The sequence below is a fragment of the Ammospiza nelsoni genome, chromosome 4 (assembly GCF_027579445.1).
Source record: "Ammospiza nelsoni isolate bAmmNel1 chromosome 4, bAmmNel1.pri, whole genome shotgun sequence".
Lineage (NCBI taxonomy): Eukaryota > Metazoa > Chordata > Aves > Passeriformes > Passerellidae > Ammospiza > Ammospiza nelsoni.
In genome coordinates, this window is record NC_080636.1 from 68,867,781 (window position 1) to 68,891,779 (window position 23,999).

The following is a 23,999-nucleotide window of genomic DNA, read 5'->3' on the forward strand; positions in this document are numbered from 1 at the left end:
ACTTTCATAAGCATGACTTTCCTGCTAAGAAAAACTTTACTTCATCTTCCCTACTTTTTCTGGACATGAAGATAACCTTCCAGGAAAGTCCCAAGATTGCTGCTGATTTCTGTTCTGGTGGCGAGGAGTACTCTAAACCAAGTACTCTCAGGTTCAGACACTCTCCAGGGAAGTGATAAGTAGCTTTTCTAGTTCTTAAATCCTCATTTATAGACAGCTTCTTTGTGAAGCCTGAATTGAATTGTCTCAAGTGATCTTTCTCTGAAGTAATTGGAGGGCTGAAATGCAGATTTAATCACTAGTGTGTGTCTACATACATGTTGGCTTGTAAACAAAATACAGAGGGCATGGGGTTAAGAGATGTAATAATGCATCAATTTTTAGTGAGAAAATAGGGACATGAAGTTGCTGATATCTTGCAGGATTCAGGAGATGTCAAAATAAGATCAGAAGGGACAAGATGAGAAACCAATGCACTGATAGTATGCATGTTGTGCATATTGAAATTTAAGGTTTAAGAGGGCATGTGTATTGTAGGCTCTGAAACCTGATGTTGGGAGGTAGTAATTGGGGCCATCATCAGAGGTAGTCATTAACCTGTGTGCTGTTTTCAGGCTATGTTCATCTTTGAATCAGGAGTGTAGTGAGTGCACTTCCTGTGCTGAGAACAGACGTACAGAGCTCTGGCCTCCTGCTTTTCCTCAGAGGCTCCCCCTTTCAGGACTGCTGTGTGATAAAGATCTAGTTCTGGTAAATATTACAATGAGTTTCATAAACTGAATGTGGCCCATAGTGTGCAATAGGTAGGTCAGAGAAAACCCCAGTGAGCTCTAGAACTCATACAGTGGTAGAGATTAAAATCAGAGGCCTGCAAAACCAGGGATTCTCCAAGATACAGTGCCTTGGAAACAAAACCCTGCCTTGCCGAAAGTTATGGTTTTCGTGCATCTGTCTGGGGCTGATGTGGTGGTGCAGTGCATTTGCACTGCTTGATGCCTGTGCACCCTGGCTCAGGGCTCCCATGGTGACTCTGCACGTGGCAGGTGGTGAGGCAGCAGGACTGGCTCTGAGTGATGCCACTTAAGTGACAAAGCGTCCCACTGGCTCGCTAAGCTGTGTCAGGCATGCTGCAGGAGTGTGTCAGTGGTGAGCAATTTCTCATGTGCTAATGGACTTTGCAGTCCTATCTGCTTAGCAAGGGGGGAAGGAGATAATCCTGAGGATCCGAGTGGTACTGGAAGTGCAGATGGGCAGCAGCTCACGTGCCTCACCCGCTGCAGGCCTGGCTCGGCAGGGGCTGGGATGGGAGCACGGGCCTGTTTTGTGACTCCGTACATTGTCAGCTGCCATCGATCGCTTCAGTGTGGATGGCTATCCTCAGCTCACTCTGGTAAAACCTACAGAGGCTCACAGGAGCTGGGGTGTGAGGAATCTGTGTGACCTGTGTGCTGGTGTGGGGCTGAGGGAGCTCTAGTTCTGCTTGTGGCTCTTTCATAAACCAGCAGGGCCAGGTGGATCAGACATTTTGAGTTTCAGTACCTCTGTTCCTTTTGTGTATGACACAGTTGATTGTAGTGCTTTATGGTCCAGCGAAGAAAAATGTTCTTAGAAGTTTTCATAGTGGAATTAGCCTAGTTGGCATCATATATCAGCAATGAATTTTCAAGACAACTTCAAGTGCATAAACTCAACTTTTGCTTAGATCCAAATCTGAAAAAAGCAGCATGTGTCCGAAGTGCTGTACAGAAGGGCAGGGCCAGGGAGTGCTCTGTTGTCCCTACAGCCTCCCTGTTGGTGGAAGGGGTGAAGAGTTACTCTTCAGCCAGTGTTGAGGGCACTGCCCTACAGACTATGGAGGAGATTTGGAATTTCATACCTTTGCCAGAGATCACTGTTGATTATGAAATGATGAGCAATTTTGGTAAAAGTTCTACGCATGTAGGAGCTTACAGCACTGCATGTCCTTTGAATTCCTCACTCCACAGGGAATTCATATGTAACATCATCATTATAACAGAAGTCCCTTCTGAGGCTTGAGTCAAACTCCTACAGCAAATGCTTTCCTTTTTGTAAACAAGCCCTCACCAAACCCTTAGGAGATTAATTAAAATGTTTCCTTGACCAAGGGCTTAATTTGCCCTATGGTTCCATGTAATTTGAGGCTCTGAAAAATAGGGGGTGCAAGGTTAAGTTTACACACCAATTTACTTTCCCCATCCTTCAGTGGTGTCCCAGTGTGGCACAGCAGGCACTCAGCCAGGCTCTAGTTAGCCTGGCAGCAGAGTGGGCAGAGCAGCTTCTTGTCAGCCAGAGGAACTGCTCTTGCTTTCTCCTTCAAACCGTGCCTCTGCTCCTGTCTCTCACCTCACCCCACCTGTCCACTGCCTCTGGACATATTTTGTATCATGTAATACACATATTGCACCCTCTGTAAACATGTTTAAGTAAACAGCTTGACAGAGTGCGGTGGGGCTCTTAGTTTGTTTTCTACTGGAGCAGTTTCTGCTCTTTGAGAGAGGTTTGATGACTTTGAGGAAGGATGCAGTGCATTCCAGAACCTGTGCAAAGGGACAGTGGGAGGAGGAGAGAGAAGGAATATGGAGGAGTGAACAGGATGTCTCTTGCTCCCTCTCCTAGACGCGCCTTCTGTGTTTTCCCTGTGCTAGCTCTGATACCTGTTCCATCTTCTTGAGAGCTGATTCAACCTGTTAATCCAGAGAAGAGCTATCAGCAAGAACCAAATGAGATGAGTACCAGTGCCTGCCTGAGGGAAAAAGCAGGCTAGGAGCGTGACATGGGAGGATGACACAGAGTGAGGACAGCCCTTTAGGAAGCTGCTAGGTTCATTCTGCTGCACTGTGACTGCAGGCATGGAGTGATGGTTGCTGTGTTGTAATGTGAAGTGGAGGCTGAAGCAGGAAGTTATTTATATCCTTCCTAACCTTCAGCACCCAGCCTGAGCCACCAGGCTGTTCCATGCTTGCTGTAATTTGTAAACTCTGTCCCACCATGGGAAATCCCATTATTCTTGGGCAAAGAAAACCTACAATGTTTTGTTTTACTGATCTGTTATAAATCCACTTTGTTGTGTTTCTCTTCCTCATTGATGATTTCATGGCAAGAAACTCCTGTTGCATCTCTCCAGTCACTACAAAGTCAGTTTTGATGTGGGTCTTTTTGTGTCTCCCAGAATCTTTCGTACACTCCTCTGAATCTTTCGTATTGATTGCAAATTTGTATTGGGATTCCTCTTACCATTAACACAACTTCACCATGGTACTCAGGCTAATTTTCCCCTTCTCATAGCACCTTGATAACTGTGGTGGATTAACATTTGTCAAATTGAGGCCTGTGTGATCTGTACCTGCTGCAGATTTTGGAAATGTGCTGGGTTGAGTACTCTGAAAGTATCTGAGAGAATTGTAGTATTTCCAGTTTCAGAGAGTAGAGGATGAGAATGGAGAAAGCTCTCCTGAATTTATCTAAAGTAAATAATAAGAAACCATATGAGAGTTATTTTTTTGCTATGGAGAATCCCAGTGAGACTAGGAATGCCTGTTCCCAATTCTCAATTATAGTCCAGTATAACTTTTTGAGTCAAGAAGCCCAGGGGTATTGCTGATGGACAGCGCTTCAGAACCTCTTTGGGTGGCAAGACCTGAAATGTGCTGTGCCAGCAGCAGCGTTGATGGTGTGTATGAGCAGAAGACAGGAGCAGACTGAGCAGAATTCAGAAAAAGCTGTAGTAATGTTCAAAGGGTAAAAAGCAACAGCAGACAGTGCTCTGCATGAACAAATTTAAATGAAATCTCAGTGGAGAAGAGTAGACATTGTGAACAGATGTTCAGGCTGAGGTTATTAATCTAATATGCAACTGAATGTGGGATGGAAGGTAGTGTATTTGTGTGCAAGGAGTAGGAACTTGTATTTATGGAGTATCTGCCAGGTTCCCTTTTCTCCTCCTTGTGCTCTCATCTGGAAACTCCTTGAAGGTAGTTATGTAATGACAGCAGTTTCAAACGCTTCTGATAAGCTTGGAGTAGACACCAAGCAAAGAGTGGCCAAAAAGTGAGACTTGTTCTGATTGTGTGGTTAAACAAGAAATCAGAGAAAAAATAGAGTATAGCCATAGAGTATAGCCACAGAGCAAGAAGTGTATGTAAAATCCTGGTACTTAACAACAGCTGTGACCTTTTTTGTTGTACTGATAAGACAAATGCAGCTGTATATGTTCCCCTTTGTTGTTTTTCTTCGAGGGAAGATATTAAAAAAAATTATGTAATTTGTTTGAGGTTGTACTGTAAATCTGAGTTGTGCCATGGAAAACAAAGGTTTACTCATCTGATGATCAGTCTCCTTGTAACAGTTACTGACTGTGATTTAAAAAATGTACACAAGATTAACTCTGAATATGCTTAAAAACCCCAAACAAACCAAAAGCCAAATGATGGTAAAGCTTATAGGCTTAAACTAGTACAGAGAAACCAGAGAACTGGGGGTGACCGGAGCAATTGGAGACTGGAGCTGCAGTTAGAGAGGTCAGTGAGGGGTCCCTGCAGTAAAACATTTGAAAAAGATTAGATACTGCAGGGGGAGAGATATTTGAACCTGTCCTGTGTTAAGGGGCTTTTCCTTAATGATCTGTTGGGGGCCTCTCAACTCTTAAGATAACAGGAGAATAAACCACGATCTGTCCCCTTATCTCTGCGTATGCTAAAACTGAAGGGCTTCAGGCTACCAGTCATCTAATTAAAACTAATATGCTGATATTTCCTGTGTTTTCTAGTCTTCACTGTTTTCAGAAGGGAGGAAATTCCAGAATTTCAGAAAACTTTTCAATATGACTCACTATTTTCAGCAGACGAAGAGGCTGTCTCCTGGGTGTATGTTGAGGATAGCCCATTAATCATCCCTATATTTTCACTGTCACCAGCTGACTGCAGGCTAATTCAATTCCGTGATAATGCCAATGTTGCATTTATATATCTACTTCTAATCTGAGCACTGTCACAAAGGTCAAAATGCCTTTCCAGTTGTCAAAACCACAAACACTTGCGAGTCCAACAGTAGTCTTGAACATCTATGTGTACTGAGCTCTTTTATTGTAGCCATCAGGTAGAACTGTTCAGGTGAAACAATTCTCTTGTCCTTGTAAATCTCATGACTTCTGTAGCTGCTATCACCGAAATAGCTGTGGTAAAATTTTAACCTTAAGGACACAATTTGCTAAAACAGGCCAAACCTCTCAGGTTTAAACTTGTGTGCTGTTACAGGAAGAAAAATAAAAGAGGCACTTTGATTTTAAAATTTTTTACAAAATTAAGGGGAAATATTGTGGGGTGGGTTTGGGTTTTTTCCTGTCTGCCTAATCTTCAGAATTATATATGTAAGATGATACAGCAAAGCAACTTTGAGGTACAAAGCTGAGAGAGCTTATTTTATTATGGATTTCTGTTTGCTTGTAAGTAAGCAAACAGGTTTGAGCATTTTGTGTTTCAGGGTTTGATTCAAGATTGACTTACTTATTTTCCCCTGAGTCAGTGTGGCTGTTAGTTGGCATGAATTAAATCAGTAATGCACCTGACCTCTGCTTAGAAATCCCATTTCTACTTTTCTGCTTAGAAATCCCATCCTCACATTTGTCACAAAACCTCTGAGTTTACATGGGTTTTGAAGTGTGGTGTTCACTACCCTTGGGGCCTTCAAATGCAATACAGTGTATTACCTGATAAGCAACATTTTGCAGATGCAGGGTTATGAAATAATCAAGAAGAACGTTTTTACTTTGTAATGAAATAAAAATATTGATTCTTTCTTTCATTATATGTTGCTATGGAATTTTTTGCTTCACTTGGAGAAAGGTGATGCGAGTGTGCTATATATTTCCCTGGTAAAAACTAGTTTTGTAGTATATGAGCTTTGTTGATAAGAAGTGACTCTGTATTTATTTGGTCTGGGATTTGGTGCAAACAGTTATCTGTAGCAATTTAAGAAATTATATCTGCATTATATGCTATTTTCTTAGGTATTGTTAGATTAATCTCTTGCTTTCTCTCTCAGGTTTCCATTTTGGATGCAAAACGAAGTATGAACATTGGCATATTTCTCAAACAATTCAAAAAGTAAGAATTCTTTGTAGTTCTCATAAAATATATACATTGTGCTCTGTGGAGTTTGCAGTTTTATTCAGTTTTCTCAAAAATAGTTTGGCATAATTTGTTTTCTGATATGTTCAGTTGTGAGTTTATGACTTAGCATCAGACAGAGTTTGCTGATGTTAAGCAGTTGAGGTGAGTTTTCAGATATGGTTAAGGGAAGCCCTTTTACCTCATGTAGCAGTGCCTGTGAGCTGCCTTTTGCTGGCTTCCTCTCTTTGTAAACAATTAGAAAGGGGCAATGGGAGCAACGTTTTCAAGCTGTTTTATTGCTGCCTGTATTCACTGATAATGTTGCCCTTCTGTAAAGGCATCACTGAAAATGGTGTCAGAGCAGTGCTGCTGTGGACACTGATGCATCCACAGCCTCTTTATAACTCTGTTGGGTAGCCCAGGCATGGTTTTTTCAATCTGTGTAATTGTTCACCCTGCAAGTGTTAGAAATATGTGTGCTCAATTGTTTTTTCAAGGTCTGCCGAATCCATCATTGAAGATATTTATCATGGAAGAAGTCAGCCCTATGGTTCTGAACTGCTACATGAATTTCTTAAATTATTACCAGAAGCAGAGGAGGTAAATCACGGTTTTATGTGGAGCTTACTTTTTGTAGAGTTCTGCTGACTGGGATTCCAACATGAAGTTCTGTAAAAGAGGAATCTCAACACCTTCCTGAGGCTGGGGAAGAGGGAACAGGGAACCACTGAGTGCAAATGTTTAATATTGGTTTGACTTGTGGTATTGAGGTCACAGTATAGTCATTCCCTTCAAGTAATTTCACCTGCTTTTAAGGAGTTGATAAGACATATTTTGTTTTTATGATGTCCCTTTTGTCCCATAAACAGCAAGACCTGGAGCCTTCCTGTGTGCGGATAACTGCTCTAGGGAGTTAGAAAATTCAGAATTGAAGTGTATTCTAAGCAAACAAATTTCACTCCTTTGGCACCTGCCTCATGCCTTCCAATTGCAGTGCCTGTGAGTTGAATATTGGTAGCCCTGTGTTACTTAGTGCCTTTTTGCCTTCTGGTTCACTGCCTGCTTGGTTCATCTGGGCCTGGTCCCTGGCCTGGTCACTGGGTTTCAGTAGGGCAGAAAGGCAGCTCCAACATTCAGCACCCATGGGATTTGCTACCGTGGCTTAGTGCTCAAAGGAGCCGTGTTAGAAGTCACAGAGTTGCCAGCAGTACCTTCTCAGTGTTCCTGTGATCACCATATGGCCAACATCCAAGCACAGCCTTCTCCCCTCCTATCCCAAACTTCAGGTCTGTTCACATGATTAAAGAGGTGAAGCTTCATCAACTGACCTGGGAGCCCTGCTTAATGATGTACAGTTCCTTGCCTGCTCACTGTTGGCACTGACCCATTTGTGTGTACTTGAGGGAAATGTAAACCACAAACCTGACAAAATTAGCATTAGAATTGCTTGGGTGCTTCACATCAAAGTGAGTGGCTGAAACTTGGGAAATTGCTAAGTTAAGGTCCATGTACAGATCAACCTCAGCTCACATGCTTTACCACTTCAAGGTCATTCTGCCAAAGCACTTTGTTTCCTCTGTGCAGCAGCAAATCTCGGATCCAGTCTTGAGAAGAATGTGTTACAGTCTTTTGCTCTCAAATTTATGACCCTAAATTGAGCTGCTTTTGCACACAATCTTGTAAAAGTTGTGTTATGTTAGTATACTTGATTAATATATCTCTTAGATTTGGGAGGATATGAACAAGTTGAAATGTAATCAATCAAAAAAAAAAAGGTGACAGTAGTTCTGGGACCTCAAAACCATTCCCTCTTCCCTCTTTGTTTGCATTTTAGTACATATTCCATTATATAAACAGAATTTATCTCCTTCCTCTGAAAGTCAGACAGAGGAGAACAGCGGAGTACTAACTTGAAAGAGAGTGACTCCTAGTTAACTTTGTGTACAGTCAGAAAATTAGACTGAAAAAAGAGTACTTTTTCTTCTTTTCCTCTTTCTGGCTTAGATATTGGTTGTTATTTTATGACAAGTAGAAAATCTTTCAGCTAGTGTAGTGTATGTGATGTAAATGTTGTCATTCAGCTAGAATTGTAAGTTGTTTATCAGTTTTGTCTGCAATGCTCAACTAGATGCATTAGCTATCCAATAAGTACTGCTAAGAGTGAAAAAATATATTTATTTATTTGACAACAGATTTGACACAGGCCTGTCACTCAAGATAGTGGGGCCAGAGGATTTAAGAAGTGCTTTTAAGGAATCACCTGAGAAATTAATAGAAGATATTCTATGATACAGGAGGGTATTAGAAATAAAGGGGCGTTAGACATGAGATTTGTTGCTATTCCCAAGGGAAGGCTAGAAAGGGGCTTCTTTCCAGTGTGTAGGTGTTTGTATATATTTAATTAATTGCATGAATCAGAAATGGGAAAGACTCTCTTTATTACTCTTCTCACAATCGTTGAACTGTTTTGGATTTTTCCCTTTGAGAGCTGGATGGGTGGTAGCAGGCAAGACAGGGATGTAAGGGCCTGATGCTTCTGCTGGTATGGAAAAATGTTTCCATGCTTTCATGTCATCATGCATGTGTGGTCTAAGAATAAATGGGTCCAGTAACTCATTTCCTACACTAAAATTTTAGTGTAGACAGTTTAAAATTTTGTTCTTTTTAGGAGCCTCAGAGCTTTTGGGGGGTTTTTCACCATTTTTTCTCTAAATGTATGTTCATTGTTCTTCTGCTATATCCTCTTACTTTTTCTTAGTTTATTGTCTGCCTCCTAGACTGAATACCTGTCTCCTAGAATAGTGATTCACCATTTGCTAAGGGAAAGGCATCAGAAGCTTACAGTTCCACATACAAATAATCCAGAACCACTATAGATACCAGGTGTAGTGGTGTTATTTGTTCTGTGTTCCCTCTTCTGTTTAATACTCCCTAATTCCTTATTTGTTATATCACATGAGATAGCTTTAGCAAGCTGTCATCACATTGGCCTGTCCTTGCACAATGTTGCAGCCATCCTCAGCAAGGATTCCCTGGGATTGCCCTTTCCATACTTCCTGTTCTCCTGAGGACCTGCTTTGTTGTTGTAAGAGTTGAGGATTGCTCTGAGCAGGTCCTTGAGCCCTCAGGTCCTGCAAGGTTAGCAGCTATTCAGTTACCAGGGCAGACTGTCTTGCTGCAGCCATGGGTGGGCGTCTGCAGTTCCTCTGTGTGTGCTGTTCCAGCAGCTCAGGTATTTGCAGACACATTTCCCTCTGTGCACAGGTTTCTTGCAAGCTGCAGTGAGCACCAAGTGCCTTCTGTAGGCTCTGCATCAGTAACTGTGCTTTGAGATGCCTTCTGCTTTTTCTGTTCTATTTTACCATAAATCCTTAGTCTGTAAAAGTGAAAGGAGCGGGGGGGAGTGCCTTTCCTCCTCATAGCTGTAGAAAGGGAAACTCTGGACTATTTTATTTCTTCTTTTTTACCAAGAAGTTTAAGTTTACAGTTTACCTGGTGTGAATAAGCACCAGCTTTATACTCCATTTGTATCTTATCTAGAAGTGTTGTGATATCCAGTCACATTACCTAAATAGGCTCCATGTCTCTTGTTTGACTTTTGTGAGAGATTTCAGATCGTTTCAGTTCATTGTATCTCAAGCACTTGATGATATTCCAGCTCTTTGGCAATGGAGGCTAGGTCCTTGGGCTAGCAAATACATTTAACGTCAGTTGTCTTTAAAATTATACTATTTGCACTGTTGTAATGTGGCAGCTCTATTTGCATGCAGAAATAGGTGTCAGTACTACTAACTTTCTAGCTGTTTTCTATGAAAAATCCCAACAGCTATCAAAGTTGTGGAGATTTTCACATGTAAATGGCAAATACAGGCTCCTTACTGAATATTTTTCTCAAACTATCAAGACTATTAACTAATAAGACTATTATTGAAATATTGGCACTGCTGTGAAGTCTTTCCTACAACTTAAAATGTTTGGGTATTTTCAAATGTTTAATTTGAAAAATTTGACAAATACTCGAAGCTGGCCATGATGGAGCTTGCTGCAAGGCTCCACTCAATGTTTTGTCCAGGGCTGTCTGGGTGTGTGGCCTGGCCACTATATAGTGGTGAGAGAAAAGGCCAAGCAAATTTATAAAAATTCTCAGTACATTAACAACTTTGATGAGATCACTGATTTTGTTTAAGCCTTCTTAGAAGTCCTGCTGTTTGTACCATACTGTGCTAAGCAGTTTTGTAAGGAGAAAGAAACACCTATTTGGAATCTCCTTTGCTTCATCCCTTTTTTCAGTTTGTTGTTTTTCCAGGGAGCCTTGAAGCAGTGGTCTTCTCTGCTGTATCTCTTCTGAAAAGTTTCCTAGTTGTTTCTGAATGATACCCTGTTGAAATGGCTGACAGGTTTTATTTACTGGCATCCTGGCTGGAGCTGAGAAGAAGCTTTTAGCTGCTTTTATGTGCATGTTATTGCACTCATCAACAGGCCCAGACTGGCAAACATTGAGAGTCCAGTGTTTAACGAGCTAGAATAGCCAGAATTTGTACTTTAAATACATACTGAAGAGAGCATATCACACAGGTAATCAGCTCACCCACACACATGCACTCCCAGGTTATCAACACAGTGGCTCAACTTCCTTCACAATGTCTCAAGCCTGTCCTTTGCTCATGCACTCTGATTTCAAACCCTGGCCATCCATCACCTGCTTTATTGGGACTGTTTCTGTCAGCTCTACCCTTTTCAAACCATGCCTGTAGTTAAATGCCCCCTCCTTTCCTCAGCCAGTCCTTTATAGGGTTGACAATCCTTCAGAGCATACATCTCCTTTTCTTTTTTTGCCCTTTATGGTTACCTGCAGGTTTTTCTCCCTTTCTTTTTATCATTTGCTGGTAGTGGTTTGCCACTGCCCCGGCTAGTGCCACATCGTGCCTCATTGCACAAGAAAATGTTTATTCCTCTTCTTCAAAGGTCCTGCATAACTACAAGATCCTGCAAGGTTTTATGCCATAAAATAAAATATCACTAGAAGTGCTGCTGGTAGCTTAAAAATTACCAAGAACTTGAATACAGTAGCTTTCATGTCTGCCAGGTGCAATGGCATACTTGCAATGGGCATCTCTGCTGCAATTGTTCACAAATCAAATCAAAGATCAGGCTTTCTATGTTTCATAACTGTTCTTAAAATTAAGTAAATTATATATGTGAGAACCTTGTGTATCTAAAATCAGATTGAGTGTGCATGGGCATGCATGGACAGTGCAAATGCATATTCCATATACAAATATAATGAAAAATTAAATTAGTAGCTCAGCACCCAATTTGAGTAATACAGAACTGAGCATACAGTGTAATTATGCTCTCTTGCATATACACATTACACTGACATATCTCAGTACATGTCTGTCTACTCTTGTGGAAAAGTTTTTTTGTGCTTCAAGAAAGGAGGTCAAGGCCAGAACTGATAGGGTTATTGATTATGATTTTATAGTAAGCTACATTTTTATCTCTCTTGTGTTCTGAAGCCATCTACTATATCTGCTAACATGATTAACAGTGAACATGGTTGTCAATCCCCATGGTTTCTTTGCAGCTCCTGGCTGCAGTTGGTATTTGAATTTGACCCCCACTTCTGGGAACCATCACAGAATCTCAGTTTTCTTCCAGAATACTTGGACAACATGGCAGCAGAGAGTAGAGGCAGTTTCATGGGATTTTGAATAGTCACCCATGGAATGTGTAATGACAGACATCCAAAATGTGTTCCATTAATTTTTTAGCTTTGGTGTTCAGAAGTTGTTTTTTTAGTTCATTAGTAGTGTTGATAAAGTCAAATAACTTTTTATTTTCCTTCATGGTGAGAATTATTTTTAAATTACGAAATTATTAATAAAAAAGGGAAGACAGAATAATTGCTGTCCTATCTTTACCTTAGCTATTTCCCAGACTATTTACTATTTTAAGGCCAAGTTAACAGATGATTTAGTCTTCTATGTGAAAAACTTCAGACGTGTATGGAGAACCAGGCTGTGTTTGCTGAGATCCAGGGTGAAAAGGACCTTACAACTCTGTTGTGTTCCTGTTTTGACTGCTTGTGGAATGGGTCACTGTTCTCCACCATCCTTGGGTTTTGGGCTTCTTGGGTGAGCTGCCTTGATGCTTCTTACAAAGGTAGCTTGGGATATCTAAGGAGAAGACAGTGGGGGTCGAGGTGGTTGATGTGGGCTGGGAGAAGTGGGGTGATGAGCACACCTTTGTTTCAAGTCTGATTTCACAGACTTTCTTCTGGGCTGAGCATTGCCCGAAGCTTTTTGCATGGTGACATTCACACCCCATCCTACCCATCAGAAGGCAGCCTTGTCAATGTCTTCTGTTGTGCATGTTTAGGAATGTTCCTCCTCTGAATTAATTCTGGGATTTAGTACTCACTCATATGACTCCAGGCGTTTTTCCTGGTAGGATAGAAGAGGATTTCATCTGGTGCATGTAAAACTAAAATTCCACATAGAAAACATTGACTTACTGTTTAAAGTATATTTAAATATAGTACTGGAAGCATGAATAAATTAATATTCCTGTCTCAGGATCTCTTGTTGCTCACTTTTTGTGCATTTAAGTCTTCAAATTGCATCTTCCTAGAATTAACCTGTGGCTTATATGATCTGATTTTGGTGAGGTGGCGTGGGTTTTTTTGGAGGGCTGCTTTTCTGTCTTTCCTCCCTCTCTCCCATATCTGAATGTCTGTATCCTTTTCAGGAAACACTGATATCTGCAAGATACTAAAATGAGGTTGGAGAATTTGCAGATTTTTAAGGTTGCAGGCCACTAGTTTTGGGAAGCTAGGTTAAAGAACACCTTTAAAGACAGAGATAGTACACTATCTCTCACTCGCCACTTAATGATGGAGAAAAAGTGTTTATTTTGGGTTTGTTTCTTGATCATTTAACACCTTAGAATTATCAGGAATGTCAAGTCTGGTCTTTCCTGTTTTTTTGTTGGCAGACTTCTTGAATTACTCAGTAAATTAGGAGTTTTCTCAGGCCTAAAAAAATGAGTATGCTGTTTATCTTTAGAAGGGGAGCTGTTGTCTGAGTGTCTTGAGTTAAATGGGGGGTGGGGGGTGGTGTTAGGAAATGAAGCTAGATATCCTGAATAAAAACTGCTCTCTGATTAGAGGTCTTGTCCTTGGTCATAAGTTTTTGTTAGGTTTTTTCCTTGTTCATTTGTTTGTTGATGTGGTTTTCAATTTGAAAAGAAATTATTTTCCATTCTGTGTTTAACTTGTATTTTTATCTTTCTTAATGTGTTCTCAACATTTCTTATTTTTTCTGGTGTGGAAAAAAATGGAAACAAAGCAGAAGACAGCTGCTCAAAGAATCATTTCCTTCAGTTAGTTCAGAACCCTGATTTAGCATAGCATATTTGTCTTCCACTACAGATCAGCTACTTTTTTACTGTAAAAGCAGAAAAGTAACTGAAGTGAATAATTTGTAGGCTGATTCTTTAACAAAACCTGTGGATATCTTGCTACATCACAGCAGTGGGGTAACTGTTGATGCCCTGATGTAGTGTTCTTCTCTCCAATAGCTTAATATGCTCTCTAAAACTAAAGACCATCTGTGTAAGTGTGGTTGTGAATGGGCTTTAAGTGTGGTGTTACACAAAGGAAGGATGATGGGCTGGTGTATAAATCAGTGGAAACATGCAGCTGCTGCTGCTGGGTGAGAACTTGTTGCTTGAATAAAGAAATAGTGTAACTGAGAGTGAGCTCTGCTTTTGAACGTGGTTGCTGTGTTGGAAGATGTGGAAGAAATTCCAGTTACGCTTAAACATATGTGCATGTATTTTTCAGTTCTTCTATATAAACAAATAGTGAGTATGTGGGTGGATCAGTGGCTTCCAGATCATGCAAATATGTGGATTTTGGTGGAGCTGGGAAGGAAGATTGACAAAATTAATGCAGTGATATTTCCTTTGCATGTAAATGGTGTCCTCAGAGTACTGAGAGTACTGACAACAAATTACTTAAAATGCAAGATTGCATTTATCTTTAAAATATTTCATATTAATGAAAAAAATACAAACTCAAGATCATGAAGTTTACGCCTTTAAGAGCATTTTAGGGGAAATGGTTAAAGCTAGTATCTTGAAAAATCCCTGTAACTGAAAGTTGAGTTGTGTTGTGCCAAAAAGATCTAGGCAGTCCTGTGCTGAATATTCTGAACACAGTTATGCTATGCCCAAGTGTACATCACAGTTGTTGAAGAGTTGAGGGTCATTTTTCAGATCATCATCAGTGTCCTAAACATAGTGATGAAAGCAATCATTGATCAGAAATCAAAATCAGCAATCAGAACCATCAGTATGGTTTCTGCTGCTGGACTGTTGAGCTAGTTTTCTGGGAGAAGAGTGAGGCTATTTTTTAATTTTTTTTTTTGTAGTTGGGGTGTGTGCAAATTACAGGATCTTGGGACAGTGAAGCCATTCACTCACTGGGTGGACTTTCCAATGCCTTCATTTAAAGTTACTGCTTTTCAAGGTGTTGCCTTCCAAAGTCAGGTTAATCTTAATCTTTCATGAAATTCTTTGCTAGTGTTTTTTTTTCTCTTTTCTAGGTAAAGAAATTAAAAGCCTTTGATGGAGATGTATCAAAACTGTCTCAAGCTGATTCCTTCATGTACTTACTAATCCAGGTGCCAAAGTAAGGAGATGGTTGGTTTGTTCTGTTTGTGATAAGTGTTCTTTTTTGGCTGTCAGTTCTAAACCTGTTCGTGTACTCCAGCTATGCTCTTAGGATTGAAGCCATGGTGTTGGAGAGGGAGTTCTCACCCTCCTGTGCTTCTCTACAGGATGACATGAAAATTATAAGACGGGCAACAAAAGGTAATTAAATATGTTGGGACATGCCTAATACTCTTGTTTTTGTTAGCATGTTAATTAGTCTGCATTACGAAGACCAGAGCTTGAATTTCAGGTACCTTAGCTATTAAAAGGAGGCTAACTCCCCTCTGACAAATGCCATCGGGGTGTGCCTGGTGGATCTTTGCTTCCAAAACCAAAAATCTAGGGACTTTGGGTACACTAGCAGAAATTCATGTTCAAAGCCTAAGAGTAATAGAAGCAAAAGTGTCTATGACCAAATTAGGATGTCATCTTTTGAGTAGTTTGCTCATTCCTGCACTGCTCTCCCTGTGATGGAATGTGGTTGTTACACCTCTCTGCTTATTCTTTCAGAGATCCATAGAAAAAAAAATTACCGTTTTCTAAATTTCTCTGTAGGGTACTTCATTTTGAGATGGCAATATTGATAGGTTAAAATCTTTATTGTAAAGAATACCTTTGCTATTCCTTGATTTTCTGTTTTTATTCTCTGTTTCTCTACATACCCGTTCTACTCTTTACATTTCTCAAGTTTTGAACTGCTGCAGATGGCTGTTTGTTGGGTAATGTAGTGTCTTCTACTCTGCAGGAAAATAGTTGATTTCCTGGTTCCAGTTAAACATTTATGCCAATCCTTTACAGTATCTTGAGTTCCTCTTTGTCCTGTTCCTCAATATGAAATTCATATTTCATGTTGGAAATTTTTTGACAGGCTACTAGATCACTGCTTAGACTGCTTGTAGTGGGTATAAAGTAGTGCACTAATTAAAATATTCAGTTATGAGCACTGGTGATTAGAATAGTCCTTTCAAGTGAAAGCAAAGGGAAAAAAAGCATTTTCCCACCAGTGGGGATTGAACTTCTTATTGACTCAGGAAAGTGTGCAGTACTTAGGATTAGGTCTGAGTTTGGCCTTTTATTAGAATCTCTTTTAAATCATTGTTCTTTGTGTTTTGAGCAACAGATGTATGTGAGGGAATATGTTATGTATAAAAGTAGCCACACCTTAGTGTCCTTCGTGTCCTTCACCCAAGACATGTAAACTGGTGAATTAATGCCCTCCAGAGAGGAGCCACTTTGGTCTCCAGCTCCTGCATCAGGCCAGTCAAACAAATCACTGACTGGGCCTTCCCTGTGTTCAGTCCACTTGGTCATGTGCTCTTCTCCTTTTGGTCTTTTCACTCCAGGGTTTGCTGATAGCCTGAAGTTGTTTAGGAACTATGTCTCCTTTTCCATTGCTGTCTCCTAGGTTTCTGTCCTGTAATTAAATGGGGAGAATATTTACTTCAATTTTAATGCTGATAATCACTAAGGGTCAGGATGGTCTGAACAGCCTGGTGGATTCTCACCTGGCCTGCAGATGGATGGGTGTCACAGGGACGCGGGGCGGGCTCCTACTGTGTGAGGGCTTTAGGAGTTGCCTTCTCCTCTTGGCCTTGTGAAATTTGCTCTTTTCTTATTTATTCTCTCCTCTCTCTTCATCCTTGTGTCCTCACCTTGGGTCTATCTTGTTAGATCAAATGTTATTTAACTATTTCTATGGTTATAGGTTGCCAGTATTGAAATACAAATGTGTAAGGGCTATGGGCTTCCAAAATGATTCATTGCTGTATTGTGTTGTGCAGCTGAATGCAGGATAAATTACAGAATGTGGACTTGGAACCAAACTAGTTTTTCAAAGTATTTACACTACAATCAAAAGGATTCCACCTTTTATTTTCTTCATTAGTATAACATATAGTACCTCACATTACAACCAGCTCATATTGATTTTCTTGCCATATGGATAATTGCAAATTTGGAGTTGCTTGGTTTGCTGTGCCACATTTATTAACTCTTTACAGTTTTGAATTTCCACATCTTATTTCTAAGGCAGTCCCTCTGGTGCACATATATTGTTTTTTGCACATACACTGTTTTTTGCTGGTATGTGGCTGGGTGAAAGGGTGTATGAATTCAGACAGAACACTACTGTGCATTTTGCAAAGAAATATACATGCATACATATAAACCAAGCTTGTGTGATGGGAAAACTTTAAAAGGCCGTTTTATTCCATGTGACTCCACGTCACACTGAGTATAACTTTGTGCTAAATCATCTTTGATATGACAAGTAAAACAAATGCTGCTCTGAGTTGGTGATCATACAGAAATAAAATGATGATTCATAATGGGAGTGGGATAAGCAAGGAAAATTTAAACATTGTCTGTTATCTTTTCAGGCCTTATGGCCAAGTCTCCTAAAAAAAGAGTAGTTGTTCAAAAGCCCAATCCTGGCAGATGGCAAATGGATCCTGCAGGGTGCAGAACACTTACCTCACACTGGAATAATTAGTAGGTGGTGAGGATACTTAACCACTTGCATAAGACACTTTGCACATTGCAGGATTAGGCCCCAAATGTTTCCTTAGCTGCTGGAGGTTGCCTTGGAAATACTACACTTGCTAATTTAAAGTCTGAAAATACACTTGAGGTTTGTCAGTTGTGCTTGTGAATTGGAATTAAATAGTGCCATTATCTTTCCCATGACCTCTTCAGTTTATTGGAGTTTCTTGTCAAATTTAAAAAAAAAAAAGCTGGAGATGAAGAGGAGCTTGCTAACTGACTATATTTCTAAACAAACAATTGTTAGACAGCAACTTCCTTGTTCCTTGCAGAGTTAATGACTTGTGAGGAGCTGCATTCCATATTGCACTTGGTCCTTCAGGCTGGGAATATTATGAATGCGGTAAGTGACATCCCAAAGGGAGATGGCTGGTGGGCTGTACCTCCTTGTTAGTGCTGCAGTGCTCTGATGTCACGCCTCAGCTTCTCATCTGCTCTTCTGCAAATTGTTTCTTTTCAGGGAGGTTATGCTGGCAATGCTGTTGGATTCAAACTGTCGTCACTGCTCAAGCTGGCAGACACGAAAGCAAACAAACCTGGGATGAGTCTGCTGCATTTTGTGGCTCTGGTATAGAAAATCTATTTTGCTGGTATAAGCAACTTCTACAAATATAGGTTCATTGATTGATACACAATATAAGGGGCTATGTGACTCCAAAAAGCAACTGTCTCACAGCTTTGATTTAATCTTCACCTTTCTTCTCCTGCCATGAAATTCACCAAAAATTACCTCTACTTGGTCATCCTATTGAGAACCCCATGGAAAGGTTAAATTTTTATATAATGTAGGAACTTGCTTTCATCAAACTTCTTCATTGTAGATTTTCTCTTACACTGTGGAAGTGGTTTATTTTGATAAAAATTCTCTCAATCTTCCCGTTGAATCTTTTGAACAGCCTTCTGGATAGTTTTTTCTTCCTCCCTTAATGACTGATGTGTGTTTTTTAAAGCTGCTGCAGACATTTTCAAGCTATTTTTCCTTCCTTTCAAACTTTCTGATTTTAAAAGGGAGAGAATTTAAATGCATCTATTTGACTTTGGTTATCTGTGTACAAACTGGCTTAAGAGATTTAATAGGGTATCAATTGATGTTTGTGCAGGAAGCATCATATCTGCTCAAACAATGGCATCAGTAAATTGTTCTTTCCCTGACATTCCTTATTAATACATCTGGCTTGTGTTCACTGGCAGAAGCAGCTCTTATTTTATGCTGCAAAATGGAAGCTGTTGTTTAAAATCTCCAGTTCTGATCCCTGCCTTTCTTTAAGGGATGTCCTCCACTCAGTTGTGTTAGGATTGAATGGGAAGAAAAACAGTGCAGGAGGGAAACCTTTAAGTGCCCTCCCAGAAGCTTTAGAACTGCCAGACTTAGGGATTTTGGCATGGTGCTGGAATGTTAATGGATTGTGTGTGTTTTGGTTTTGTTCTGTTTGTTTCAGGAAGCCCAAAAGAAAGATGCTGCTCTTCTCAACTTTTCCGAAAAAATTAGGAGTGTTCATGATGCCGCCAGGTGAGTTAAAAGAAAACTGAAAACTTATGGTTAGAGTGAAATTGGAATTTTCTCATTTGTGAAGCAATGAGGCTTATTCAGGAAAGTCTTGGCACAAAAACAGATCTTTACAAATGTTTACTGTAGCTTTGAGGTCTTCATTTCCATTTACTAGCAGAAGTATGCCTGCAATGTGCCTTCAGGTATGAGGTTTTTTTTATTACATGATCTCCATAGGTTTTTGGTAATTCTGTCTCTGTCAAATACATGTGCCTGTTCATTATTTTCAAGGGAATGAAGTAAAGCACGATACTCTTTTTCCTTAAACCAATTTCCATCAGTTTCTGAGCAGGCTACAATTCTTTTCCAAATCTGGTACCAGGGGCAGGTGCTGGCCCTGGCTTCAGTTAGATGCTTTTTGAGGTTTCATTTACTGTCTTGGTTGGAAAATCTGAAGGATTTGTGGCTCTGCATTTTTTCAGTTTAAAGTCTGAGGCTGCATAATTGTAAACTGAAGCTGATTTGTACCTCAGTAACTGTGCTTACTTCAGTGAGACAGTGTGATCTAAATCTGAAGCCTGGAAGCTAGCAATGCTGAAGTTCTGTTCCCAGTTTTGCTACTTCCTTACTCTTGAGCTTAGGGCAATCTATTTACATTCTTTTCCCAGCTGCAAAATCCAGTTTCTTAGATCTGATGGAGGGTTAAGTAATGTCTGCAAAAGACTGAAATCTTCTGAGGAAAGGAGTGGCCATAGAGTTAATCAGAAAATTTTTGAGGGACCACCTGTGTGGCTCTCTGCCATCCAACCCACACACCTTTCTGGCAGTTGGCCATGTGGCCTGCTGGGGAATGCAGCTTTCCTCAGCATCCAAGCCCCCTGGCAAACAGGAGAGAAACAGGCAGAGTCCCAGATTTGGTGATATTTATTTTCTAACCACTTTGTTCTTTGATCACATTTGTTAACACTGAAGATCTTCTGTTGTAACTCATGCTGAAGTCTATTCAGGGAGTGCACTTTGTACATGAAAATGAAACAAAATTAAATATGTTCCTCACCACTGGGCACGAGGAAGGTCTTTAGAGAGAATTGTCATGTACAAGTTGCTCATAAATCCACCCAGTTAGAGCATGTTAAAACAACTACCATTACGTTCTTTATTTTTTGTTGTCTTTCCTTCTTTACTTGTAGGCCATCCTCTTCCTCCTTCACAGGCAGAAAAATGTATCCTGTATTTTCTACTGCTTTTCTTAGTTGCAAAACCACCATGTTTTCCCAAAACAGGGAACTATTATATGTATTGCTATTATATATATATAACTATTACATATATAACTATAATATGATATTAATTTGTGTGTGTACTGACAAACTTACAGATGTGTCACCTTCTGCTGCCATGTGCATTTCAGTCAGGCTGCCACAAGTTCTTCAGCTTTAGTGTTTGGAAGTCATGCAGCTGGTGAGACAACCTGAGGAGGAGCATGTGTACAGTTGTTAGTTCTTAGCACTTGGCTGCCTGTACTGCTTCAATTCCTAGGCAAAGTTTAGTTCTCTGGTGAAGGAAATGCCATAAGTTTAGAAGCATTTACCCTCCAAGTGACTGGAAGGCTTAGGTGGGAGCTCCTGTTGTATGGAATGTGGGTCTCCCAGGACAACACTTAGATTAGACCCGATCAGATTCCTGTGAGCTTCAGTTTCTGAGTTGCCTTTTCACAGCAGCAGCTTCTCTGCTGGTGTTTAGCAGAAGGATGAAATATTGTAACTGCAGGGTTGAGACTGTGTGGGTTGCATTGCTGTGGCTGCTTAGAAGAGTGTGATGTGCAATTTCATGATGCCAGATGCTACTGCCAAAATCAGTAGTCCTGCTGATGGTCTCTTGTGGCCCCCTTTTTGTGGTAGCTCCTGCACTCAAACAGTCATGTAGTCAGTTGGACCAAGCAAAGGATCCATCTGGAACAAACTGGCTTTTTCCTTTTCCTAGGTTAATTTTCAGTTCACAGAGGTGGCTGGCCATCTTGAAAATGAGTGCTAGGCACCAGGAGAGAAAAGGAACACCTGGACAGAGGCAGGGCAGCAGTAACCTTTTTAAGGTTAGGTGGGTAGGACTGGCTGGAGTTAATCATGAAACCACACCCCATGGGAATCTTTTCAGGTTGCAAATAAGAAGAAATGTGCTTATCTCTCTCCTAATTTTCAGTGTCTACTCTGGAAAGATTTCCTGAACAGGCAGGTCTTGTTTGATAGCCTGTTTGCACCTCATGTAAAGCATCCACTTTTGCAGTTGTGGCTAACCTGTGGGCCACTCCTTCTCTCTTGATAAACGTTCTCTGTACATGCTATTTTTAGGTTATCCATTGATAGTGTAGAAGCAGAGCTGCACTCGCTGTCTGTCAAGACCAGATCTGTTAAAGACAGCATCCGACGAGACCCAAAACTCTTTCACCAGATGGAAAACTTTCTCCAGGTTTGTAGGATATCTGTGTTAATGTGTTACTGTTGCCTGAGTACAGCAGCATTCCTCAGCTGAATGCAATTTGTGTGGACCTGTCAATAAACAGAAGCACTGTTTTAATATGCCTAGCCTGTCAGTTTGTACAAAGGTGTTCCAGCCTCCTGCTGTTTGTCAAGTAAGATTGTTGGAAGGGCTGTGTTTTTACAGGGAGGGATACTGAGTGTACATTGCCCAAGGCTTGTTAGGCAAGCATGTTTAGTGCGTGCGAAGGCACTGATGAAGATCAGTAGTTAAAATATAAGACAATTTGGAGTGGTCTCTGCTTTTGTACTTTGCAGCTGCCCAAAATATAATGTCTGCATGTTAGGTTATTCTGGAGCACATCAGTTTTAGCTGAGGGTGTGCTGAGGGATGAATCTTGATGGCTGGGTGGCTGAAGAGATATTGCTGGAAGCTGGAAGGTTAAGGGACTCTTTTCTCTACTAATTTACCCTTAACACAGAGTCTCTCTTACTCAGAGCCATACCATTAGGCCGTGTGGGTTCTCCTTTTTTTTATTTCATTGAGTTCTGCAATGGCTTTACAGGCCTGGATGTGTATAGCACTTACCTTGGAAGCAGAGTTCTTGGTATTTTCTGAGTATGTGGTGATGCCTTAAGAAATACATATTATACTTCAATTAAATGATTTTTTTTCTGTTTCACACTACAGGTAATTATTAAAAGTAAGAAGGCAGGTGTTGATCTGGAACTTAACCCACCCTGATTTTCAACTTGCAAATGTAGTTAATAGTCCCTGTAGTTTTTCAGGAGATGAAAAGCTGATGAAGAAAGGGGCAGGTTAAGATTGAAATACCTGTCCTCATTCACTCTGAATTGTTGGCTTTTATCCATTGCACCCAGACTCTTTAATGTTATGTTTTAACATGTTTGGGATTTTAAAAAATTTAATAGGTGGTTTTATGTAATGCTACAACCTTGTTTAGGCCACATTCCAAAAGAAATGTTGGAGAAAAAATAATTTTACAAATGCATACCTTGCATAAACACTTCCGGATTTTGTTTCTAAATTACAGGTGATAACCAAGCTGATCTAAAAGTCAGCTTTGATTATTTCACCCTTGTGAATAAACTCCTGAAATATGTGGGAGGAACTATTTTTTGATGTATGCTTTTATCAGTTGTCCAGTTTATCTTCAGGTTTTATTGTGGACATTTTTGTCCCCTCTTTTTTCTTTTTTTTCTTAAGACTACCAAGTCATATTTGTTCCTATCCTAGTGGTAAAATTTTCTAAGTAATTCCTGAAAGGAGGTTTGGATTAAGTGGTCACCAGTGCCTCCAGCTGCATTTTCCCACCCCAGTGCTACATTATGAAAAATGAAAAATATTTAGGTGACTATGAGTTAGAGATTTGTCTGAAAAAATAACTTTTCTTCTCAGGTTACTTTGAGCTACAGGTGGTGTCAGATGGGTGATTGTGCAAGAATAGAAGTGGATAGCTGGTGATGCAGACAGAGGAGACAGGGCACCTAATCAAAGTGTTTTCAGGAGTTCTGCTGCTCAAAGTCTAATCACAGCCTTATTCTCTTCCTCCTGAATCTTCTTCCACTAAACTAGTCTCATCCTGTCTGTATTGCTCTGTACTTATGGTTCAAAGTGCTACTTTAGGGGAACATTTTCTGGATGTGTTAAAATATATGTATTTTCAGTGGTTCCTTACCTTTCAAGTATGAAAACCTTTTTTGTTGTAGTCTATGGTCACCTTAGGAAGGAATTGATTTTGTGGTGTATATCCATGAATCAGTTCATGTGTGTTTTTGGAAAAGTGGGGAGGAGGAATTAATCCTTCATGCTTAGCTGAAGGTTGGAAGGGAAATGGGAAAATAAGGAATGAGGAGCTTTTAAGGAGCTCCCAGGAGGTCTGTCAGTGCCCTAGTACAGTCTTTGATTTTACTCATCTAAAACTTAAAGCAGTAAGTTTGTTCAAGGGCTTTTGAGCTTTTTCCTGGTTTCCATCCTAGTCACAAGAATGTACATTTTGATTGATCCATTTTTCCTGACCTTTACTCAGTTTGCTGAAATGGCATGTGTCCTTTTGTTAGTACGAGATCTCCATCAAAATTTTAATTTCCTAGGCTCTGTAGCTTCTAGCTTGGAACATGAATTTCATAAGTTCCTGATATATGCATGACCTGTTGTGACTTTAATTTTTCTATCTGGTTCATGTGTGTATGGTTTTTGCTGCAGTTTGCTGTAAGGCATCTGAAGGAGCTTGAACACCAGAAACGAGAACTGCAAAAGGAGGGAAATGCTCTCATTGACTTTTTCTGTGAAGACAAAGAAACTATGAAGTTGGATGAGTGTTTCCAGATATTTAGGGACTTCTGCATAAGATTCAACACATCTGTTAAGGTAAGAGTGCTGAATGGGATTCTCACACTTCTGAAATGGATATTGGCTCACATGAATTAAGTTGGTTTTTCTGCTTAAGGGGCATTTTGTATCTTGTAGTATTTGATTTATTTGCTCAAATGGCTACAGAAAACTGCACTCCTGGAAGCATTCCTTGCCAGAAGCCAGGCAGGAATGGCCATTGTGAGCAGCCCTGCTGCTCTGCATCTTCTATTTCTGGTGGGAGAGACCACTGGGATGATAGATCAGGGTTGTTC

At 40.3% G+C, this 23,999-nt stretch overlaps 1 protein-coding gene across 1 annotated transcript in view; it reads left to right on the forward strand.

The window, feature by feature from the left end:
• The window catches only part of FHDC1 (FH2 domain containing 1), a 41,708-nt gene that overhangs the window by 10,757 nt on the left and 6,952 nt on the right, over positions 1–23,999 (forward strand). The window contains exons 3-11 of the mRNA XM_059471169.1: positions 6,061–6,122; positions 6,626–6,728; positions 14,738–14,823; positions 14,905–15,005; positions 17,660–17,730; positions 17,848–17,955; positions 18,827–18,897; positions 21,225–21,342; positions 23,578–23,742. Coding sequence (XP_059327152.1) covers positions 6,061–6,122; positions 6,626–6,728; positions 14,738–14,823; positions 14,905–15,005; positions 17,660–17,730; positions 17,848–17,955; positions 18,827–18,897; positions 21,225–21,342; positions 23,578–23,742 — 885 coding nt within the window. The remainder of the gene's footprint in view (positions 1–6,060; positions 6,123–6,625; positions 6,729–14,737; positions 14,824–14,904; positions 15,006–17,659; positions 17,731–17,847; positions 17,956–18,826; positions 18,898–21,224; positions 21,343–23,577; positions 23,743–23,999) is intronic.